The sequence below is a fragment of the Rhincodon typus genome, chromosome 36, assembly GCF_021869965.1.
Source record: "Rhincodon typus isolate 14 chromosome 36, sRhiTyp1.1, whole genome shotgun sequence".
In the NCBI taxonomy this organism is placed as follows: Eukaryota; Metazoa; Chordata; class Chondrichthyes; order Orectolobiformes; family Rhincodontidae; genus Rhincodon; species Rhincodon typus.
Window position 1 is genome coordinate 20,405,566 of NC_063367.1, and position 17,439 is coordinate 20,423,004.

A 17,439-nucleotide genomic window follows, 5' to 3' on the forward strand; every position below is an offset into this window, starting at 1 on the left:
CCTCGGCACTGACCGTCCGACAGCGCGGCGCTCCCTCGGCACTGACCCTTCGACCGCGCGGCGCTCCCTCGGCACGGACAGTAGGTGTATTTGCTGAATTAAGGGTTTACATTTCTAAGTGGGACCTGAACTAATGTCATGTGCGACTGTGAGAGCGCCCCTCATTCAGGCACAGCTGACTGTGTGAGACCCTGAGTCATTGAGCAGCCTGCATTCCAAACAGAAAGTGGATGGCGAGTGCTTAATCTATCGCAGGAAGCAGGAAGAGTGTGGGTTTTTCATAATTGTTGTTAATCAACTCACACGCTGTGGCTCAGAAGGAGTGACTCAGGGAAACCCCGAATGTCCGACACACTCATGAAAGGAATGAACTGTGACAGGTCCACAAAGAGGTCAGGGGTTACTCGGGGAAACTTCTGCAGAAAGGCAGCAGTGAATGTCTCCAGGGCAGGTCGATTGCTCTGAGAAACCTGGAGGAGAGAAAGATTAAATACTTTTCAAACTACATCCAGAGAACTGGATGGAGGTAATACAAGATACAGTGAAAACCACTTCAGTCTAATATTCCAATTCATCTTTGGGGCTTTATAAATATTTCTACGCAAGGGAATGGTACATCAGCTCAAGGTCCTACTGCTGGTATTTGTCCAGCAGGGATATGACCATAGAATCTAGAAGCAAGCCACTCAGCCCCTCAAGTCTGCTCATCTATTTGATAAGGTCACAGCCTCAAACTACTCGCTGTACCCTTCGACTCCCTTATAAGCTAAAGATTGGTCCAGCTTTGCCTCACAAATGTCCAATGGCACAGCCCCCATTGCTTTCTGTGGAAGTGAGCTCCAGCCTCAGAAAAACATTCACATCTCCGTCTTCAATGGAAACCCTTACATTTTAAACTGTTTCTCCAGCAGCAGGCTTTTTGACCTCGGGGGGTTGTCACAGCTGAGGAGGAAGGTGGCAGGTGAGGCGTCATGTGAGGCATCATGTGAGGCAATACATTTTGACACAAAAAGACACAGATAGACAGCACAAAATAAGGATAACAATTCTAAAGGCGCAGTATGCCCTGGCTATAAATGTACAGTCATCAAAAGTGGCAGGAGAGGCAGAGAGAGAAATCAGTAACAAAACATTCAGTGTCATAGAGTAATAGAATCATACAGCACAAAAACAGACCCTTCGGTCCAACCAATCCATACTGAACATAATCCCAAATTAAAATAATCCCACCAGCCTGTTCCTGGCCCATATCCCTCCAAGTGTCCTCAGCTTTATTATAGGGACATAGAATACAAGAGCAGGAAGGTTATGCTGAGCTTGTATAAGACACTGGTTAGACCTTAGCTGGGGTATTGGGCACAGTTCTGGGTGCCATACTATCGGAAGGATGTGAACATGTTGAATTTACAGATTCATTCCAGTGATAAGAAACTTCAGTAACAAGGATAGATTGGAGAAGTCGGGTCTGTTCTCTTTGAAGAGAAGGCAGCTAAGAAATTTGAAAGAAGTTTTCAACTGCTTTTTGTCATTAATGTAAGTGATTTGGATGTGAACATTGGAGGTATGGTTAGTAAGTTTGCAGATGACACCAAAATAGGTGGTGTAGTGGGCAGTGAAGAAGGTTATCTCAGAGTACAACGGGACCTTGACCAGGTGGGCCAATGGGCCAAGAATTAGCAGATGGAGTTTAATTTAGATAAATGCGAGGGGCTGCATTTTGGAAAGGCAAAGGTAAGGTCCTGGGGAGTGTTGCTGAACAAAGAGACCTTGGCGTGCAGGTTAATAGTTCCTTGAAGGTAGAGTCACAGTTAGACAGGGTGGTGAAGAAGGCATTTGGTACGCTTGCCTTCATTGGTCAGTGCACTGAGTGTAGGAGTTGGGCGGTCATGTTGCGGCTGTACAGGAGATTGGTTAGGCCACATTTAGAATACTGCATTCAATTCTGCTTTAGGAAGGATGTTATTAAACTTGAAAGGGTTCAGAAAATAATAACAAGGATTAGAGGGTTTGAGATATAGGGAGAGGATGAATAGGTTGGGGCTATTTTCCCGGGAGCGTTGGAGGCTAAGGGGTGACCTTATAGAGGTTGATAAAATCATGAGGGGCATGGATTGGATGAATAACCAAGGTCTTTTTCCCAGAGTGGTTAAAGGAGTCCAGAACTAGAGACCATAAGTTTAAGGTGAGAGGGGCAAGGTTTAAAAGGGACCTAAGGCGCAACTTTTTCATGCAGAAGGTGGTGTGTGTATGGAATGAGCTGCCAGAGGAAGGGGTGGAGGTTGGTACAATTACAACATTTAAAAGGTATCTGGATGGGTAAATGAATAGGAAGAGTTTAGACGGATATGGGCCAAGTGCTGACAAATAGACTGATATCTGGTCAGTATGGACAAGTTAGACCAAAGATCTCTTTCCGTGCTGTACAACTCTACGGCACGGTGCTTAGCAGTGCTGTCTAACAGCACCAGGAACTCGGGTTCGATACCACCCTCAGGCGACTGTCTGTCTGGAGTTTGTACATTCTCCCTGTGTCTGCGTGGGTTTCCTCCGGGTGCTCCGGTGTCCCCCCCACAGTCCAAAGATGTGCAGGTTGGAGTGGATTGGCTGTGCTAAAGTGCCCATAGTGTCCAGGGATGTGTATTTAGGTGGATTGGCTGTGCTAAAGTGCCCGTAGTGTCTAGGGTGGGAAATGCAGCGATGGGGTAGGGGGTGGGTCAGGGTGGGAAATGCAGCGATGGGGTAGGGGGTGGGTCAGGGTGGGATGCTCTTCGGAGGGTCAGTGTGAACTTGATGGGCCAAATGGCTTGCTTCCACACCGTAGGTATTCTATGGTTTCCATAACAGCATGAGGGAACTGGAATGAGTAGATGGAGAGAAACTGTTCCCATTTGTAAACAGATGAAAAGGGAAACGGCACAGACGTAAAATGATTTGCAAATGTAGCAAATGTGATGTGAGAAAATAAATATTCTCACATGATCAGTGGATTGGGTCTGGAACATACTGCATGGGATTGTGATGAAACCAGTCAAGGGGGCATTGGATGTTTATTTAAATAGAAACAAGGTGCAGGGCTTTGGGGAAAGGGCAGGAAATTGGCACCAGGTAATGATGCTCATTCAGACGGCCAGCGCAGACATGATGGGCTGAATAGGCTCCATCTTCACCGTAACAAGCCTGTGATTCTGAGGATGGAGAGTGAGGGAGGGACAACACCGGAGGCAGCTGAGGTAAAGGTGAGCATTGTAAAAATGAGCATGTTGCCAGCCTGGGTACCAGTGCACCATTGCCCGACTGTGCTCACCTGGAGTTGTTGCCATGTCCTGTGCATGTGTGAGAGCAGTTTCTTGACACTGTCGCTCTCAGCTGACATTAGAATCTTCTGCAAATTCTCCCGGGGCATCAGCAGGTATTCCTGGGAGCAACGAAAGGAAATACTCAGAGACAGCTTGATCAATCTCCCTTCAATCTTCATGCCTGTACTTGATACTGTAGGGATTGGAACACTGCCCGAAGACTGCCTGCCCCTCGCTCCCTGTCTCCGTGGGATTTGTGGAAACCTGCCCCGCCAAACATCATCTGAGTCACAAATTGGACGGTTAAATCCTGCTCCAGAGTTTGAGAATTGAGGCTGATTCAGCCAGTTTGCGACCAAGGGAGTGCTGAGACGCTTATTCAAGGTCCTGTCTGGTCTCTCGGATGGATGGAAACCCTGAAGGGACATCCTTATCAGCAGGGGTGACAGCTGACAAAGCTCACTTAATTACAGCCTGCCTCCAATAATCCCGGCACTCCTTTGAAAGATTAAGGTGACAGTGTTCATGGAAGCTCGCAGCAAACTAAGCATCGCCTCTCATGCAAGTGTTTTAGTCTTAAGCCACACTGTTTCTCCTAGCTCCTTAGAAGTGAAGTTTGTGACCATGCACATGGCAGACCGCAGCTTCGAGACGATTTTATTTAGAAAGTGAGGGCTTAGGGTCTTACAAAACGAGCAGATATTCAATTATTTTACTGGCTGTTTGAACTCCAAGGAGTTCTCATTAAGGTGCATACAAACAAGAATTAGAACAAACAAGAATTAGAACAAACAAGAATTAGAACAAACAAGAATTAGAACAAACAAGCTCGGATTGGGCCATTCAGCCCCTTGAGAATGCTCTGTCATTTGATATGATCGAGACAGATCTGATCGTGGCCTGAGCTTCTCTTTAATGTCTGACACTGTAATCCTGACACTCCAGTTGGTCAAGAATATATCTACATCTGCCCTGAAGTTCTTCAAACGCGCAGCCTCCACTGCTTTTCTGCAGAAAGTTCCTCAGACACTCATTCCTCAGAGAAAACAATTCTTCTTATCTCCTTCTTAAGCTGTGTTCCCTGGCTCGGAAACAAAACTTGGAATTGCTGGAGAAACTCAGCAGGAAATCAGAAATTGGATTTGTCGGTTAGTCAGTTCTTTAATGGAGCAATTCTATTGGATATTTGAAAATGCTGAAGAAGCTCAGCAGGTCTGGCAGCATCTGTGGAGAGGGGAAAAACAGAGCTCACCTTTCAAGTTGGAAATGACTCTGTTGAAGGGAGAAGGGTCATTGGATTAACTGTTTCCTTCTCTACAGATGCTGCCAGACTTGATGAATTTCTCCAGCATTTTCAGATCTCCAGTAGAACTGCAAATTGAGCTGAAGGGTCTGTTTCCACACCGTATATCTCTATAACTCTATGTGGCTAATTTTTTAACTCCGCTATGAAATGGCAAGTAACTCAGTTCAATGGTTTAAGGTGAGAGAGGAAAGATTTAAAAGGGACCCAAAGGGCAACTTTTTCACGCAGAGGGTGGTGCGTGTATGGAATGAGCTGCCAGAGGAAGTGGTGGAGGTTGGTACAATTACAACACTTAACAGGCATCTGGAGGGGTACATGAATAGGAAGGTTTAGAGGGATATGGGCCAAATACAGGCAACTGGGACTAGATTAATTTTGGATATCTGGTTGGCATGGACGAGTTGGACCAAAGGGTCTGTTCCCATGCTGTACAGCTCTATGACTCTATGACCCTAACTGATTAACAGTTGATACTGCAATTCTAATTTCTGCAGCAAATACTCTTACCTCCAGGTCAGGCTTTAATTTAATTAAGTTCATGCAAAATAATTAATCTTACACTCACACTGAACTGAGGAAGCGCCGCGCTGTCGGGGGCTGAGTGCGGAGGGAGCGCCGCGCTGTTGCAAGTTGGTCTTTCAGGTGAAATGTTAATGAGGCCCCGTCAGGTGAATGTAAAAGATCTCATGACACTATGTTGAAGAACAGGAGTGTTCTTCCCAGTCATGGCCATAATTATCTCTAAATCAATAACAGAAAAACAGACGAGCCAAGGCAGCAGCTTGGTGATTGGGTGAAGCTCCTCCCTGCTAGATATGTCCTCTTTACAGCAAGGTGGATATTTCAGACGTCAATGTCTTGTAAAAGACGTTGCAATTTCTTGAGGCTGTGACAGGGATTATAAAAGTGCAAGTTCTTTGTTTCGCTTACCTGTAAAAGATCTCTCAGGGCTGGTGAATCCTCCTCATTCTGTAACATGTCCCAGAGAACTGGCTGTATGTGGAGATTAAATCAGAACAAGATTGTGTCAGTATTTACCTGACCCTTAAAATCAGTAATTGCAACGTCTCCCCCGTGTTTTTGTCCTTTATGGGTACTGATGCATCCCAGCGCACTGTTTCTTATCTACAGGTCATCTTCTGGTACCCCATTCATCTGCTGTGAGACTAGGTGGTGAACATTAGCAGACTATTTGGCTGCAGGAGCCTCACCAACACCACACACATAGAAGCGGGTCCACTGCAAAGGTCAGATGTGACAAGACTGATCGCCCTCACCCTCCCTTGGTTGAATTTCACAGTAAGATATGTCACTGTAATTGACAAAACATTAACATTTAGATCAAGTGCTGCAGGCTGATCTGCATCCCGAGACCCTAGTGGGATTCCGTGCCTTTGGAAAGAATGGGAGTTAATAACTGTGCAAGGGATATTAAAGCGACATCCCTCACAACCACACAATTGCATTGCAATATTTCGAAGGAGGGCAGGAGCCAATATTTAACATTCAACCAGCATCATTAAAATAAACCATCTGCTCTTTGTCACATTTCTGTTTGCAGAGACTTGCTGTGCACAAATTGGTTCACGTTTCCTCCAACAACGACTACACTTCAACAAGTATCTCAGCGACTGTAGAGGTGCTATATAAATGTTAATCTCTCTTCCTCGGTCTTGTGTGCATTTATAACTCACTTGAGTAGGACAAGTGAAACATCATTAATTGGGTCACAACTCAGAAAATTATCAATTTAAATTCCATCATCCCTTCAACTAATCTAAATTCTAACACATTATTGTACAAGATTATCACACACTTCTGAGGATATTGTACATTGCTTCTCCCACAGAGGTGGCCCAATTAGTGGAGAGATACAAGATATATGTTATTTTTATTCATTTACAGGATTTGGCATTGCTGGTCAGGCAGCATTTATTGCCCATCCCTAACTGCCCCACCAGAGGGCAGTCAAGAGTCAACCACATTGCTGTGGGTATGGAGTCACATGTAGCCAGACAAGGTAAGGATGCCAGTTTCCTTCCCTAAAGGACATTAGTGAACCAGATGGGTTTTTCTGACAATCGGCAATGGATTCATGGTAATCGTTAGACTCTTAATTCCAGATTTATTTTTTTGAATTCAAATTCCTCCATCTACTGTGGCAGGATTCGAACCGGGGTTCCTAGAGCATTACCTGGGTCTCTGGATGAACAGTCCAGTGATAATACCACTAGGCCATCACCTCCCCATATTTATTATTCATTTATGTATATGCAATTATTCAGTGCAGAGACTGAGGCTACTATAGATCACTGAAATATCATAAATTACATCAAGCTTTACCAGTTTCCATTACATTCTTCACAACTTTTTTGAAAATGTGTGGTAATGGATGCCTCAGTTATTGTTACTGTTGGCATCATCATCAGCTGAACACTGACCCAGGGGAGTGACAGACAGTCTTATTCTGTATTGCCATTTATTGCTGTACAGACAGTCCCAGGGATCTGGATGTATTCCATTCCTGAGTCGGCTTGTATTCAAGTCAGAACACAAATGCAGGACAGTATAAAGCAGCTGTTCTGAAGCACAGGAAACGGGGAGTTGCCAGGTCTTTAAAATTATGGCCCCCATTTCGGATCATGTTCGTAAGTATGAGCATTGGTAAGTTGAGGAGCCCCTGTATATCTCAGCACATTGCTACTGACAGATCTTCAGGTTATGAGCCTGAATTTCACAGAATCTTATGGTGCCGCAGATTTTTCAGCTCATTGTGGCTGCATCAGGGTTTTGTAAGATTTGTCTGTTTCCTCTGCTCTTTGCCCCTGAGCCAAATCTGCTGGATTAAGTATTAATAGAAATACAGGAACAGGAGAAGGGAGGCAGCTCTTGTGGCACAGTGGCAGTGTCCTTACCTCTGGACCAGGAGGCCCAAGTTCAAGTCCCACCTGTTCCAAAGGTGTGTAATAACACCACTGAGCAATTGATTAGAAAATATCTAGAAACAGGAGTATGCCATTCAGCTCATTGATATTGTCTTGCCATTCAATACAATCATGGCTGATCAAACACTTCAAGTCTCTTACCCACCCCATCTCCATACCCCTATATGTCACTGGTAATCAGAAATCTATCAATCTCTGCCTTAACAATAAAGGCTGAGTTTCCACAGCCCTCTGGGCTCGAGAATTCCAAAGGTTCACAACCCTCTGAGTAAAACAAACATTCTCCTTATCTCAGACTTTATCCAATTCTTTTTCCAAAGTTACGGTTGAATCTGCTTCTCTGACCTTTTCAGATAATGGATGCCAGATCACAATAATTCACTGCATTATAAAAATTCTCATCATATCCCCTTGTAATCATTTTGTCAATTATAGCAAATCTGTGTCCTTTGGTTACGAGCCCTCTTGCCAGAGAAAATATTATTTCAGGTAACAGCAGGCACAAAGGGATAATTGAAGCCACAATCAGGTCAAACATGAACAGCCTCCTCCTGCTTCCAGTTTGTATTCTCATATAATATTAAGCAGTTCCTTAACCTTCTCCGCTCCAAAGAGAACAATCCCAGCTTCTCAAGTCTGCTGTATGATGGATGTCCTTGGTACAATCCTGGGAAATCTCCTCTGTATTGTCCTTGTGAAAAGCTAGTGCCCAGGACTGACCCAACATTCCTACTGCGTCTGGCCCAGCATTTCTCAGAATGTAACTATGAGGCAATAAGGCAACAGCACCGTTAAATTTAAAGGTAATAAATCAGGGATAAGTATGAAAATAAGATTGACCTTCCAAGGCTACTAGATCTGCTTGGCTAGGGCTTGAGGAAGCCCTATAGTCTAATAAAAACAGGAATTGCTGGAGATATGTAGCAGGTCTGGCAGCATGTGTGGAGAGAGAAACAGAGCTAACATTTTGAATCCAGAAACCCTTCTAATCTCCAGTCATGCTACCAGACCTGCCAGGCTTCTCCAGCAATTTCTGTTTTTGTTTCAGCATCCACAGTTCCTCGTTTTATTTTAATATTGAACCCTGATCCAAAGATGCTTTTCAAAAGAGTCCAACTTGAAGCAGTACAAGAATTCTGCTAAATATCTCCCAAAAAGGGAGAGGTCTCAGCTCGTTCAATTATGGGCACCAGTCTATGGGATGATGGATGTTCTTGGAGAAGAGATATACCAGAATGTTCCCAGAGAATATCGTTATTTTCAACTTGAAAGATTTTGCCCATCATGGAATGTAGATCGTGAGCATTAAAAGCATTCCAACTTTATGGAGACATGTCAGAGTGGAACATGCTGTAGGGAGACATAAGAACATTGGAAATAGGAGCAGAAGCAGGCCATTTGGATCCTCAATCCTGCCCCACCCTTCAACAAAATCATTTTTGATTTGCCCCAGACCTCAATTCCTCTTTCGTGTCAGCTCCTCACAGACCTCGACTCCTCAATCTTTCAAAAACCTACCACCTCTTTCAATACTTTCAGTGATCTAGCCTCCATAACTCTCAGGGGTAGAGATTTCCAGATATTCAGTATCCTCTGGGAAAAGAAATTCCTTTACATTTCAGTTTTAAATTAGTGTTCCATTACTCTGCAACTATGCTCCCAGTTCGAGATTCCCTCACTAGTCGAAATAACTTCTGAACATCGACCCTGTCAAGCCTCCTCCCTCAAAATCCTGTATATTTCAGTAGACTCACCCCCCTCATTCTTCTAGATCCAAATGAATAAAGGCCTTATTATTCAGCTATTTCTAAAACATCAGCGCTTTCAACACAAGAATCAGCCTAGTTAATCTCTTTCGAACAGCCTTCAATGTCAACACGTTCTTTCTTAAATATGGGGACCGGAATTTTACACAGTACTCTATGTGTACCAGATCTACCAGCAACCTGCACTGTTGTAACAAGACTTCCCTATTTTTAAACTCCAAGTTCCTAGCAATAAAGACCAAAAATTCCATTCTTAATTTCTTGCTATTTTCTGTGTTTCATGCACAAGAATGTCAGATCCTGCTGCACCGCGCTTTTTGGAGTCTCTCTCTATTTAAATAAAAATCTGTCTTTGATTCATCCTATTAAAGTGTATGACCTCACACTTTCCTATGTTGACCACTCCCTCAATCCTAGCCCTATCCACAGCCCTAGTTGTACAATCCACTTGTCCTAGGGAGCAGCTCTCTCTCACCTGAACCGGTCCTGGTGTCTCATGAATTGAAACCCATTTCTCCAACGAATATCTGAGCTACGTTAGTGAATTTTGATTGACAAGTTGAATTTTGTTGCGACTGCTGCTATTTGTAAGGATAACTGTTTTGCAATTTTTTTTTTAAACAAATTTCATAAATAATGCATATTTTTGCAAAAGAAGAATGTTAGCCGTGATGAGGGACCTCAATGATGTGGAGAAACTAGAGGACTTGGGATTGTTCTCCTTAGAGCAAAGAAGTTTAAGGGAAAGTCCTTTTGAGGTGGTGCTAGTATTGCTTTACTTATTGCTTACGCTGAAGCAGTTGAGAAGGTCATTTTTAAGGGCTCTGTCTGTCTCTTCCTTTAAGTAGCTGTCAATGGTCTGTAAAATACTGACAGAAGCATTGGGATTGAAGGCTTCCCAGAAAGAAGCATTGTCCAATAAGCTGGAGAGAAGGATGGCCTCACTCAAAACCCCTTGGACTTCCTCCTCGCTGTGATCGAGGCTGGAAACATCCAGGATGTAATTGAAGACTCGAAGAATATAGTTGGCGTTGGAAATCCAACTGAAGGCCTGGTCATCACACTGGTTGAAATGATCGAGGAGGTCAGTCAGGAAAGCAGTTGGATTTTGACACAGTTGAGTTGTGTTGAGGTTCAAAGGTACTGGAAAGTTGTCGAGTAAATGGCCTACCAAACACTCCTCTTCTTGTGGTTCTTTGGAGGCCACACAGTAATTTATGACCCAAGGGTGTAGCGGTGAAATGATGTCATAAAGAGTGGCATTCTGGCAAATGATTTCCTTTAAGCCTTCATTGTCCTGGTCTTTACAGCTCGCTAGAAGGCTGCCATCGATAAACATCTTGTCCGACCATGTCTTGTAATCACATTTTAACGGAAGGCTTTCAACAGGTAAAGAATTCAGCACTTCCCTCAAGTCATCAAGAAGGCCGCAAAAACGAATTAACCAGGACACAGTCCGCTCATCAACTTTGAAAGCTGTCCCATGGGTGCAGATATCATGGATGTGAGCTGCGCCCCTCGCCAAGATGCATTCCTGCAAATCGCTGATGGTGGCATTTGAAGCCTCAGACCCTCGGTGACAGCTGCTGGCTGAAAGCTGCAGCCCCTCTAAGCCACTGATGATGTGTGCACAGAGAAGGCTGCCCCACGCACCAGCTCCAGACAGATCCCTCAAGAATGTCCTGTTGAAGCAGATCTCCTTGATATATTCAACATCCAGACGAAGGATACACTCCTGAACCTCATCCTTTTCCATACTGGAATTTTGCAACATTTGGTCACATTTGCTATTGACAATGTTTACTTCTTCTGAGTTAGTAGTTAGCCACGAACAGACTGGGTTAATCCTGGGCTCAGCCACACTGAGATTATTCAGGATGGTCATTTGGGAGCAAAACTGGTTGACCAAATCAGTGCCATTCTGATCGCCCACAATTAATGAGATTGCTTCCATTTTCAGTCTGTTTCGCTGCCTGCATAAATTCCTGATCAGCCTTTTGTCTCCAGTCACACTCGTCAGGAAAGTTTCATTTGAGCAAAGCTTGTGGATAGAATCTGCCCCATTGGCCAGCAGACAGACCTGGATCTCCTCTGAGCTTACACTCGCTCTCGTTGACAACCTGCCGCAATCCCTGGCTAAGGTGCCATGTTTCCTTGACCCGTCCTGCAGCTTGGCACAGAGCTGGTTGAAATCTTGCCGGCTCAACAGGGAGACATTGCTGCAGATGGTGGAGTTGAACTCTGACGTGTAAAACTGCCGACAGACCTGAACCCAGTAAAGATCCTCTTGAACTGCGGAGAAGTACCAGGCAGCATCTGAGCAGGCAGCTCGGAGGTCTGGTGGGGCCTGGCTCACAGCTGTGGTCTGGTTGAAGAGGTTGCAGTAGAGATAGACAGTGAAGTTGGAGATCCCTGGGAGTCTGGGCATGGAGTCGTTACAAACAGCCTCCAGAGTTCCAGTGTAGGGAAAATCACGGTCCCCTATAACAGTCTCCCCAGATCGCCTGGACACCGTATGGGAATTTCTTCGCATGTCCCTGACTTTGTCACTCAGTCGGCTACAGGCTAGAAAAGGTGTTTCAGCCAAAAGTCCTTGTGAGCTGAATCCCAAGACTGGAGTGTTCCAGGAGATGTTGTTCCTGATCCCCCTGCATTTGAAATAAAATAAAAACAAGCTTGGAGCTAGGTCCTTACCCTTTGAGAGGAAGCACACTGGGACATTTTTACAATGGGTTCATCTACGGTTCAACACAAATGAATGGAAGGTGTGAATGGTGTGGCCACAATGGAAATAGAGGAATACAATGGAGTCAGAGGCAAGAGACATAATGAGCATTCTACTGGTCATTAATTTTCACGAGCAAATGTTATTAGAAGAACAATAAATCTTCAAGGGCATTAGCACACATAGATGTTTACCAACTCCAAACTTAAAATATCAACCAAAAAAAAATCTACAAGATCTCAACACACAAGCAATCAAATTGGCATTGGATGCACACTTAGGATCTGTTCATGGAGTTTACCTACTTCTTCTGAGCCAGTGGTTGACGGTATGAGTGAAAACCCCTGAAATCATTTCCTAGCCGAGGACAGGAATATGACCCCTGCCTCTTGAAACCTGGTGTTGCCTCCTGCCACACTGTGAAAGACTGATGTCTGGCAGAATTACTCCCTTCCTTCTCTCTTTACTCCTTCATGGGTCATGGGTGTCACTGACAAGACCAGCATTTGTTGTTTGCCCCTAATTGTAGTTCAGGTTGAGTGGTCATTTCCAAGGTCAATTAAGGAGTCAACCACATTGCTCTGGAGTCCCATGTAGGCCAGACCATGTATAGATAGCAGATTTCCTCCCCTGAAGGTCATTATTGAAGGTTAAGCAGCAACTTTCATTTAGCAAAACATCCCAAGAGTTTTTTGTCCCAAGAAATGGGGAGTCAGATAGGAGCTGGGCAGGGGGTCACCATGGGGGAGGTGTGTGGAGCTACCAAGGAAGGCAGGTTTCAAGGCGGTTCTTGAAGGTAATGAGTGGTTACAAGTAGAATCTGAGACTACAAAGGCTATCAAGTGTAATAGATTCGTGACTGATGGTAGAGCAGAGATATAAGGATGGTGGCCACTTAGCCCATGAGGTCTGGATTAAAGAGAGAGATTCCTGTGGTTTGCCATTTTGTGTTTCAAGTTTCTCACTTCAGAAGATCCCACATTTCTATCTTCAGAGTTGCTGTGAAACACTTAGATATAGGGAATGTTACAGGTAGCTGGGAGAAGTTTCAAGTCAGGTTTGTGTGGCTGTTTTAAAAATTAAACTGAGTGTAAGAAGAAACCTTACCATAAAAGAAGCTGTCTTACATCTCCTGTAAAGAAAGCAAGAAATTTGAAGCTTTAGTTGCAGTGCTTGCCGAGATCATTAAATATTCAAATGTACAATGGTTAAGACATTTTGAAACCTTACATTTGGATACAGGAAAAACATCAGAGCCAAGGTGACCACAAGGACTCACTTGAATTATATTGGGAATGAGAAATTACAAAGCATGGATCAAAACATTACGGTCAGAAAGGACAGGGTGGTATTGAGTAAATGTTATTAGAGATCAGAGAGGACAAACAATAATAAATTATTTCTACTATCGGGTGAACCAGTGGCAAGGAGGCATAAATGTAGGAAAATCAGAAGCTTGCCTATAATCCAGGCCAATACTCATAACACAATACTGAGGGAGTGTTGCACCGCCACGGGTGCCATCTTTCAAATGAGGCCTGAAACTGAGATCCCATCTCAGCAGATATACAGCATCCTGTAGCACTACTACAAAGAACAAGAGAGCTTTCCCCAGCAGCCGAGCCCAAATTTATCACTCAAGCAGCATCACAAAAACAGATTATTGTTACCACACTTGTGAGATCTCGCTGTGTGGAAACTGGCTGCGCTGCTTCCTCCATAACAACAGCGAGTGTACTCAAAATTTAAAACAGAAGGTGGAAAAACTCAACAGGTCCAGCAGCATTTGTGGAGACAGAAAAATAAGGTCAACATTTCGGGACCCTTCATCAAAACTACATTCCAAATCACAGGGTTGAAATGGTCACGAGAGATGCTTTACAGATGCAGGTCCTTCTTTCATCGGAGATAAGGCGAGAAAAATTAGAGAAACATTTTTCAGATGTTAGGACATGGAGTGTTTTTTCACAATGGGCTATTGAGGCAGAGACCAACTCATTTAGAAAGGGAATTGGGGACAGAGTAGCAGGATATACCCAGAGCAGACTGCGTTCATTCCATGACAACACAAGCTCTGCTGAAACATCACTCACCAACAGAACATTTTCCATCGTGGTCTGCTCGAGGAATTCCAATAACAGATGCGACTTCCTTCGCCAGAGAGCCTTTCATTTGTGACACTTGCCTTTTAAAGTTCATGTAGACCCGTGTCCCGACTTTTTGTAAAATATTCTGTTTGAGTTCTTCCAGGCCATCCCACAGGACTTCCTCACTCCACATCGATTGGGATTGATTGGCTGAACGTAGCCCCTCTGACACACTCCTCCTGCCACTGGGCTTTGAAAGAATCTGAAGCAGACTGTGCATGCTGTTGACACTCTTTGCTGAGTTTAAGCTTTGCGGGTGAGGATTCCCACTGTTCCCGGTCTCTGGAGACCCGTTCCATGGTTGGAATCTTTCAGTCCTAGGCGGTGGACCGTGGGACTGGAGGTTGACCACTGGTTTCCAGTTTGTCAGGTCAAGTAACTTGCCTAGACTTTCAAACCAATCCATTTCGATGGCACAGTCACCCTGCCCCATTAGTGAACACATTAGCTCCTGAATGCCAGCCCTGGCTTGTTCATACGTTCCACTTAATAATGTTTGGAAAACTGTCTCAATCAGACCAACAAGGCTCTCCCAGTTTTGCTTTTGGAAAAGCCAACTGAAAAGCTGATGTTCTGTGAAAAAATCTAAGATAATTTGCAGGAACTCAATGAGACTGTCCAAGTCCCTGCTGGCCCTCAATGACACAAAGAGGTCCTTCAGCTCCAGCATGGCCCTGGGAGGGGGGTCAACCTCCACCTCTCCAGGGTCAAGAACATTCAACATGACGGTTTCATCTGCTGGATCTTGGAGGTCGTTACTTTGCAAATATAGTGAGATGTTGTACAGAAATGCAGAGAGTCTCTTTCTGTCTACTGTACGCTTGGTAAGAAAAACAGGCAGATTACTTTGAGGTAAAATGCTCAAGGCTCTGAGACCTCCAATCAGTCTAGAGATGGCAGCATGGATGCTTTGGGAACTTTTGATACCAGCTCTCCCATGGACAGCGATCGATTCCATTCTCCCTTCTGTATTTTCTCCTCCTAATAAACGTGCAACATCCTTCAACACTTCCACATATGAGTTAATCTTGTTACCTGCAAGTTTAAAGTTCAACATTCAGCAAGGAGCACTAAATGAGAAACAAAGTGAGAACATTACTGTCCCACTTTCAACTTCCAATTGATCATCGTTAACTTGACAAAGTAGCCCATTTTTCAAAGGACATACAATCCTCTACATGATTACAATTTCCCCATCGCAGTTTTACCACCCTCTTTGTTTGCTGTGTGATGTTCCTGTTAGAGACCACTACCTGTTAAAGAGAAATACAAACATCGTCTTTTAACCAACAGAGCGGCGCCAAATTTCACTTCTTTTAAAACAAAATACATGATAATGAACAATATAAGAACATATTCAAACATATAAGAACACATAAACGCTATGTACATTGTAATTTCGAATCACAATAGCCTGTGTGACATTGTATTTTGCTGGATCTGGTTAAGGTCATTGAATCACAAACTCTTACCTTTGCTGGGTGGGCTCACCAACAACATAAGGATGACCACGAGGGACAATATAGCTGCCATTATTCCCCCTATCCCCCTTCCAGGGGGATATTGCCCTCACTCCACAAGTTTCACATCATCCCAGTTCCAATCTTGATCTTTCAGTTATGACCTTCTGTTCGGCAGCTGCATAGAGACAGTATACCCACTTAATGATCTTGGGTTGACATTCTAAGCATGTGCATACTCAGGTGCAGGACATCAGCACTTTAAATAAAGCATTTCAAGCTAAAACAACCAGGTTTGATGATTTTATTTGGAATGAATTGCCTAAACAAACGGGGGTTACATGGAGTGAGCCTCTTGCTAAATTCTCGGCTCACTCCCACAGGTTGGAATGAATGAGCTTCTGGAGGTGCCAACATTCAAAAGGGGAAACAAGAAAGAAAAAGGAAATGGCTTAAGTCGCAGACAGGATGCTATCAGAAAGGATCTTGGCATAAATTGGCTGTTAGTGAGTCAGTAACCTGTTTTCTATCTCTCCTGTCAAGTCGCATGTGAATAAACTTTAGGAAAGATGAGAAAAATGCTGGCAGCTCAGCGTTGCTTGATTCACCCCATCATACACATCCTCACTTGAACCCATTCTAATGAAGATGATGTTACTGGAGACTCTTAACACGGCATTTGGGAAGGAAGGTCACTGACACCAGCAGTGTGGATGAATTTGTTGAGGAATGTACTCGAATGGTAGACATAGATAGCCCACTAGATATTGCACAACTGGCACCTCTGATACACATAGAGCCAACCTAAACAAGACCTGGTAATGCTCACAGACTGTGAAATTAGATTTAGGACTTTAAAACTCCATAAGCTATGACAAAAGGTCACTACCCTGAAACAATGTTGAATATTTCCAGCATTTTACCTCGATGATGAATCTGATAGACAGTTTACTCACCTTGCAAAGCCTGAAAATAGAATGATTCACCACAGCAGGAAAAACAGATAACACAGGTTGGATTAACGTGGATTCGACAAAACCTCAGCAATAGTATAACCAGGTAGTCTGTACTTACAGTCTCTTTTCTTATATTCATCAAGGGCAGTCTTAATTAATAAATATTATTATTATTATTATTATTATTATTATTATTATTATTCAGTGAAAACTCGTGGCTTTCCCTTTGATTGAAGGGCTGTCTCTCACGCTGACTGGAGCCCACAGCTCTTTTTGCATGAGGTTGCTTTAGCTCGGGTCAGATTTCACACATCCACTTTCTGGGGTCACAATAAGACACAATTATCATCAGCCAAATGTTTAAATTGAATTGTTCTTTTCTCTTCTTTCAATTTATCCTTTCTTCTCTCTTTGGAAGTGCTATCTCCACGCTAAGGTCTCCTCTAGCATATTGGTTCAGACTCCAGCATCAAGCATGGACTAGCTGATGTGTATCGCTGAGTTTTTCAACCAACTGGTGCATGATAGTCCAGTGTCATTTGCTTTGTTCAATGTGTGAATTCACCAGGAAGTCGTTGTATAGTAATCAGGAGCTATTCTCTCTTCCAATTGTTGGTCATCCAAAAATACCGAGGAGCAATTTGTAGAGTCAGAGTAGTGATTGTTGGTGGACTTTTCATCTGAAAAAAAGAGTAGAACCAAAACTCAGAGATATGTCATTCATGACAGTGGTTATAAGACAGAAATTTACTGTGAAAAGTCGTATTGCCCACTAAAATTCATCATGCCATTCCCAGTTCTAACATTCTTTCCCAAAGATATCAACACTGTGGAACCC

At 43.7% G+C, this 17,439-nt stretch overlaps 1 protein-coding gene across 1 annotated transcript in view; it reads right to left on the reverse strand.

Moving 5' to 3' along the window:
* LOC109919524 (stereocilin) overlaps positions 1 to 15,718 on the reverse strand; it is a 59,373-nt gene extending 43,655 nt beyond the window's left edge. Inside the window, exons 1-8 of the mRNA XM_048617057.1 lie at positions 15,658 to 15,718; positions 14,132 to 15,220; positions 13,146 to 13,170; positions 10,104 to 11,961; positions 5,533 to 5,595; positions 3,305 to 3,415; positions 306 to 470; positions 14 to 114 (exon numbers count right to left, since the gene is read on the reverse strand). Of these exons, the coding sequence (XP_048473014.1) occupies positions 14 to 114; positions 306 to 470; positions 3,305 to 3,415; positions 5,533 to 5,595; positions 10,104 to 11,961; positions 13,146 to 13,170; positions 14,132 to 15,220; positions 15,658 to 15,718 (3,473 nt within the window). The remainder of the gene's footprint in view (positions 1 to 13; positions 115 to 305; positions 471 to 3,304; positions 3,416 to 5,532; positions 5,596 to 10,103; positions 11,962 to 13,145; positions 13,171 to 14,131; positions 15,221 to 15,657) is intronic.
* Positions 15,719 to 17,439: the final 1,721 nt, after the last annotated feature.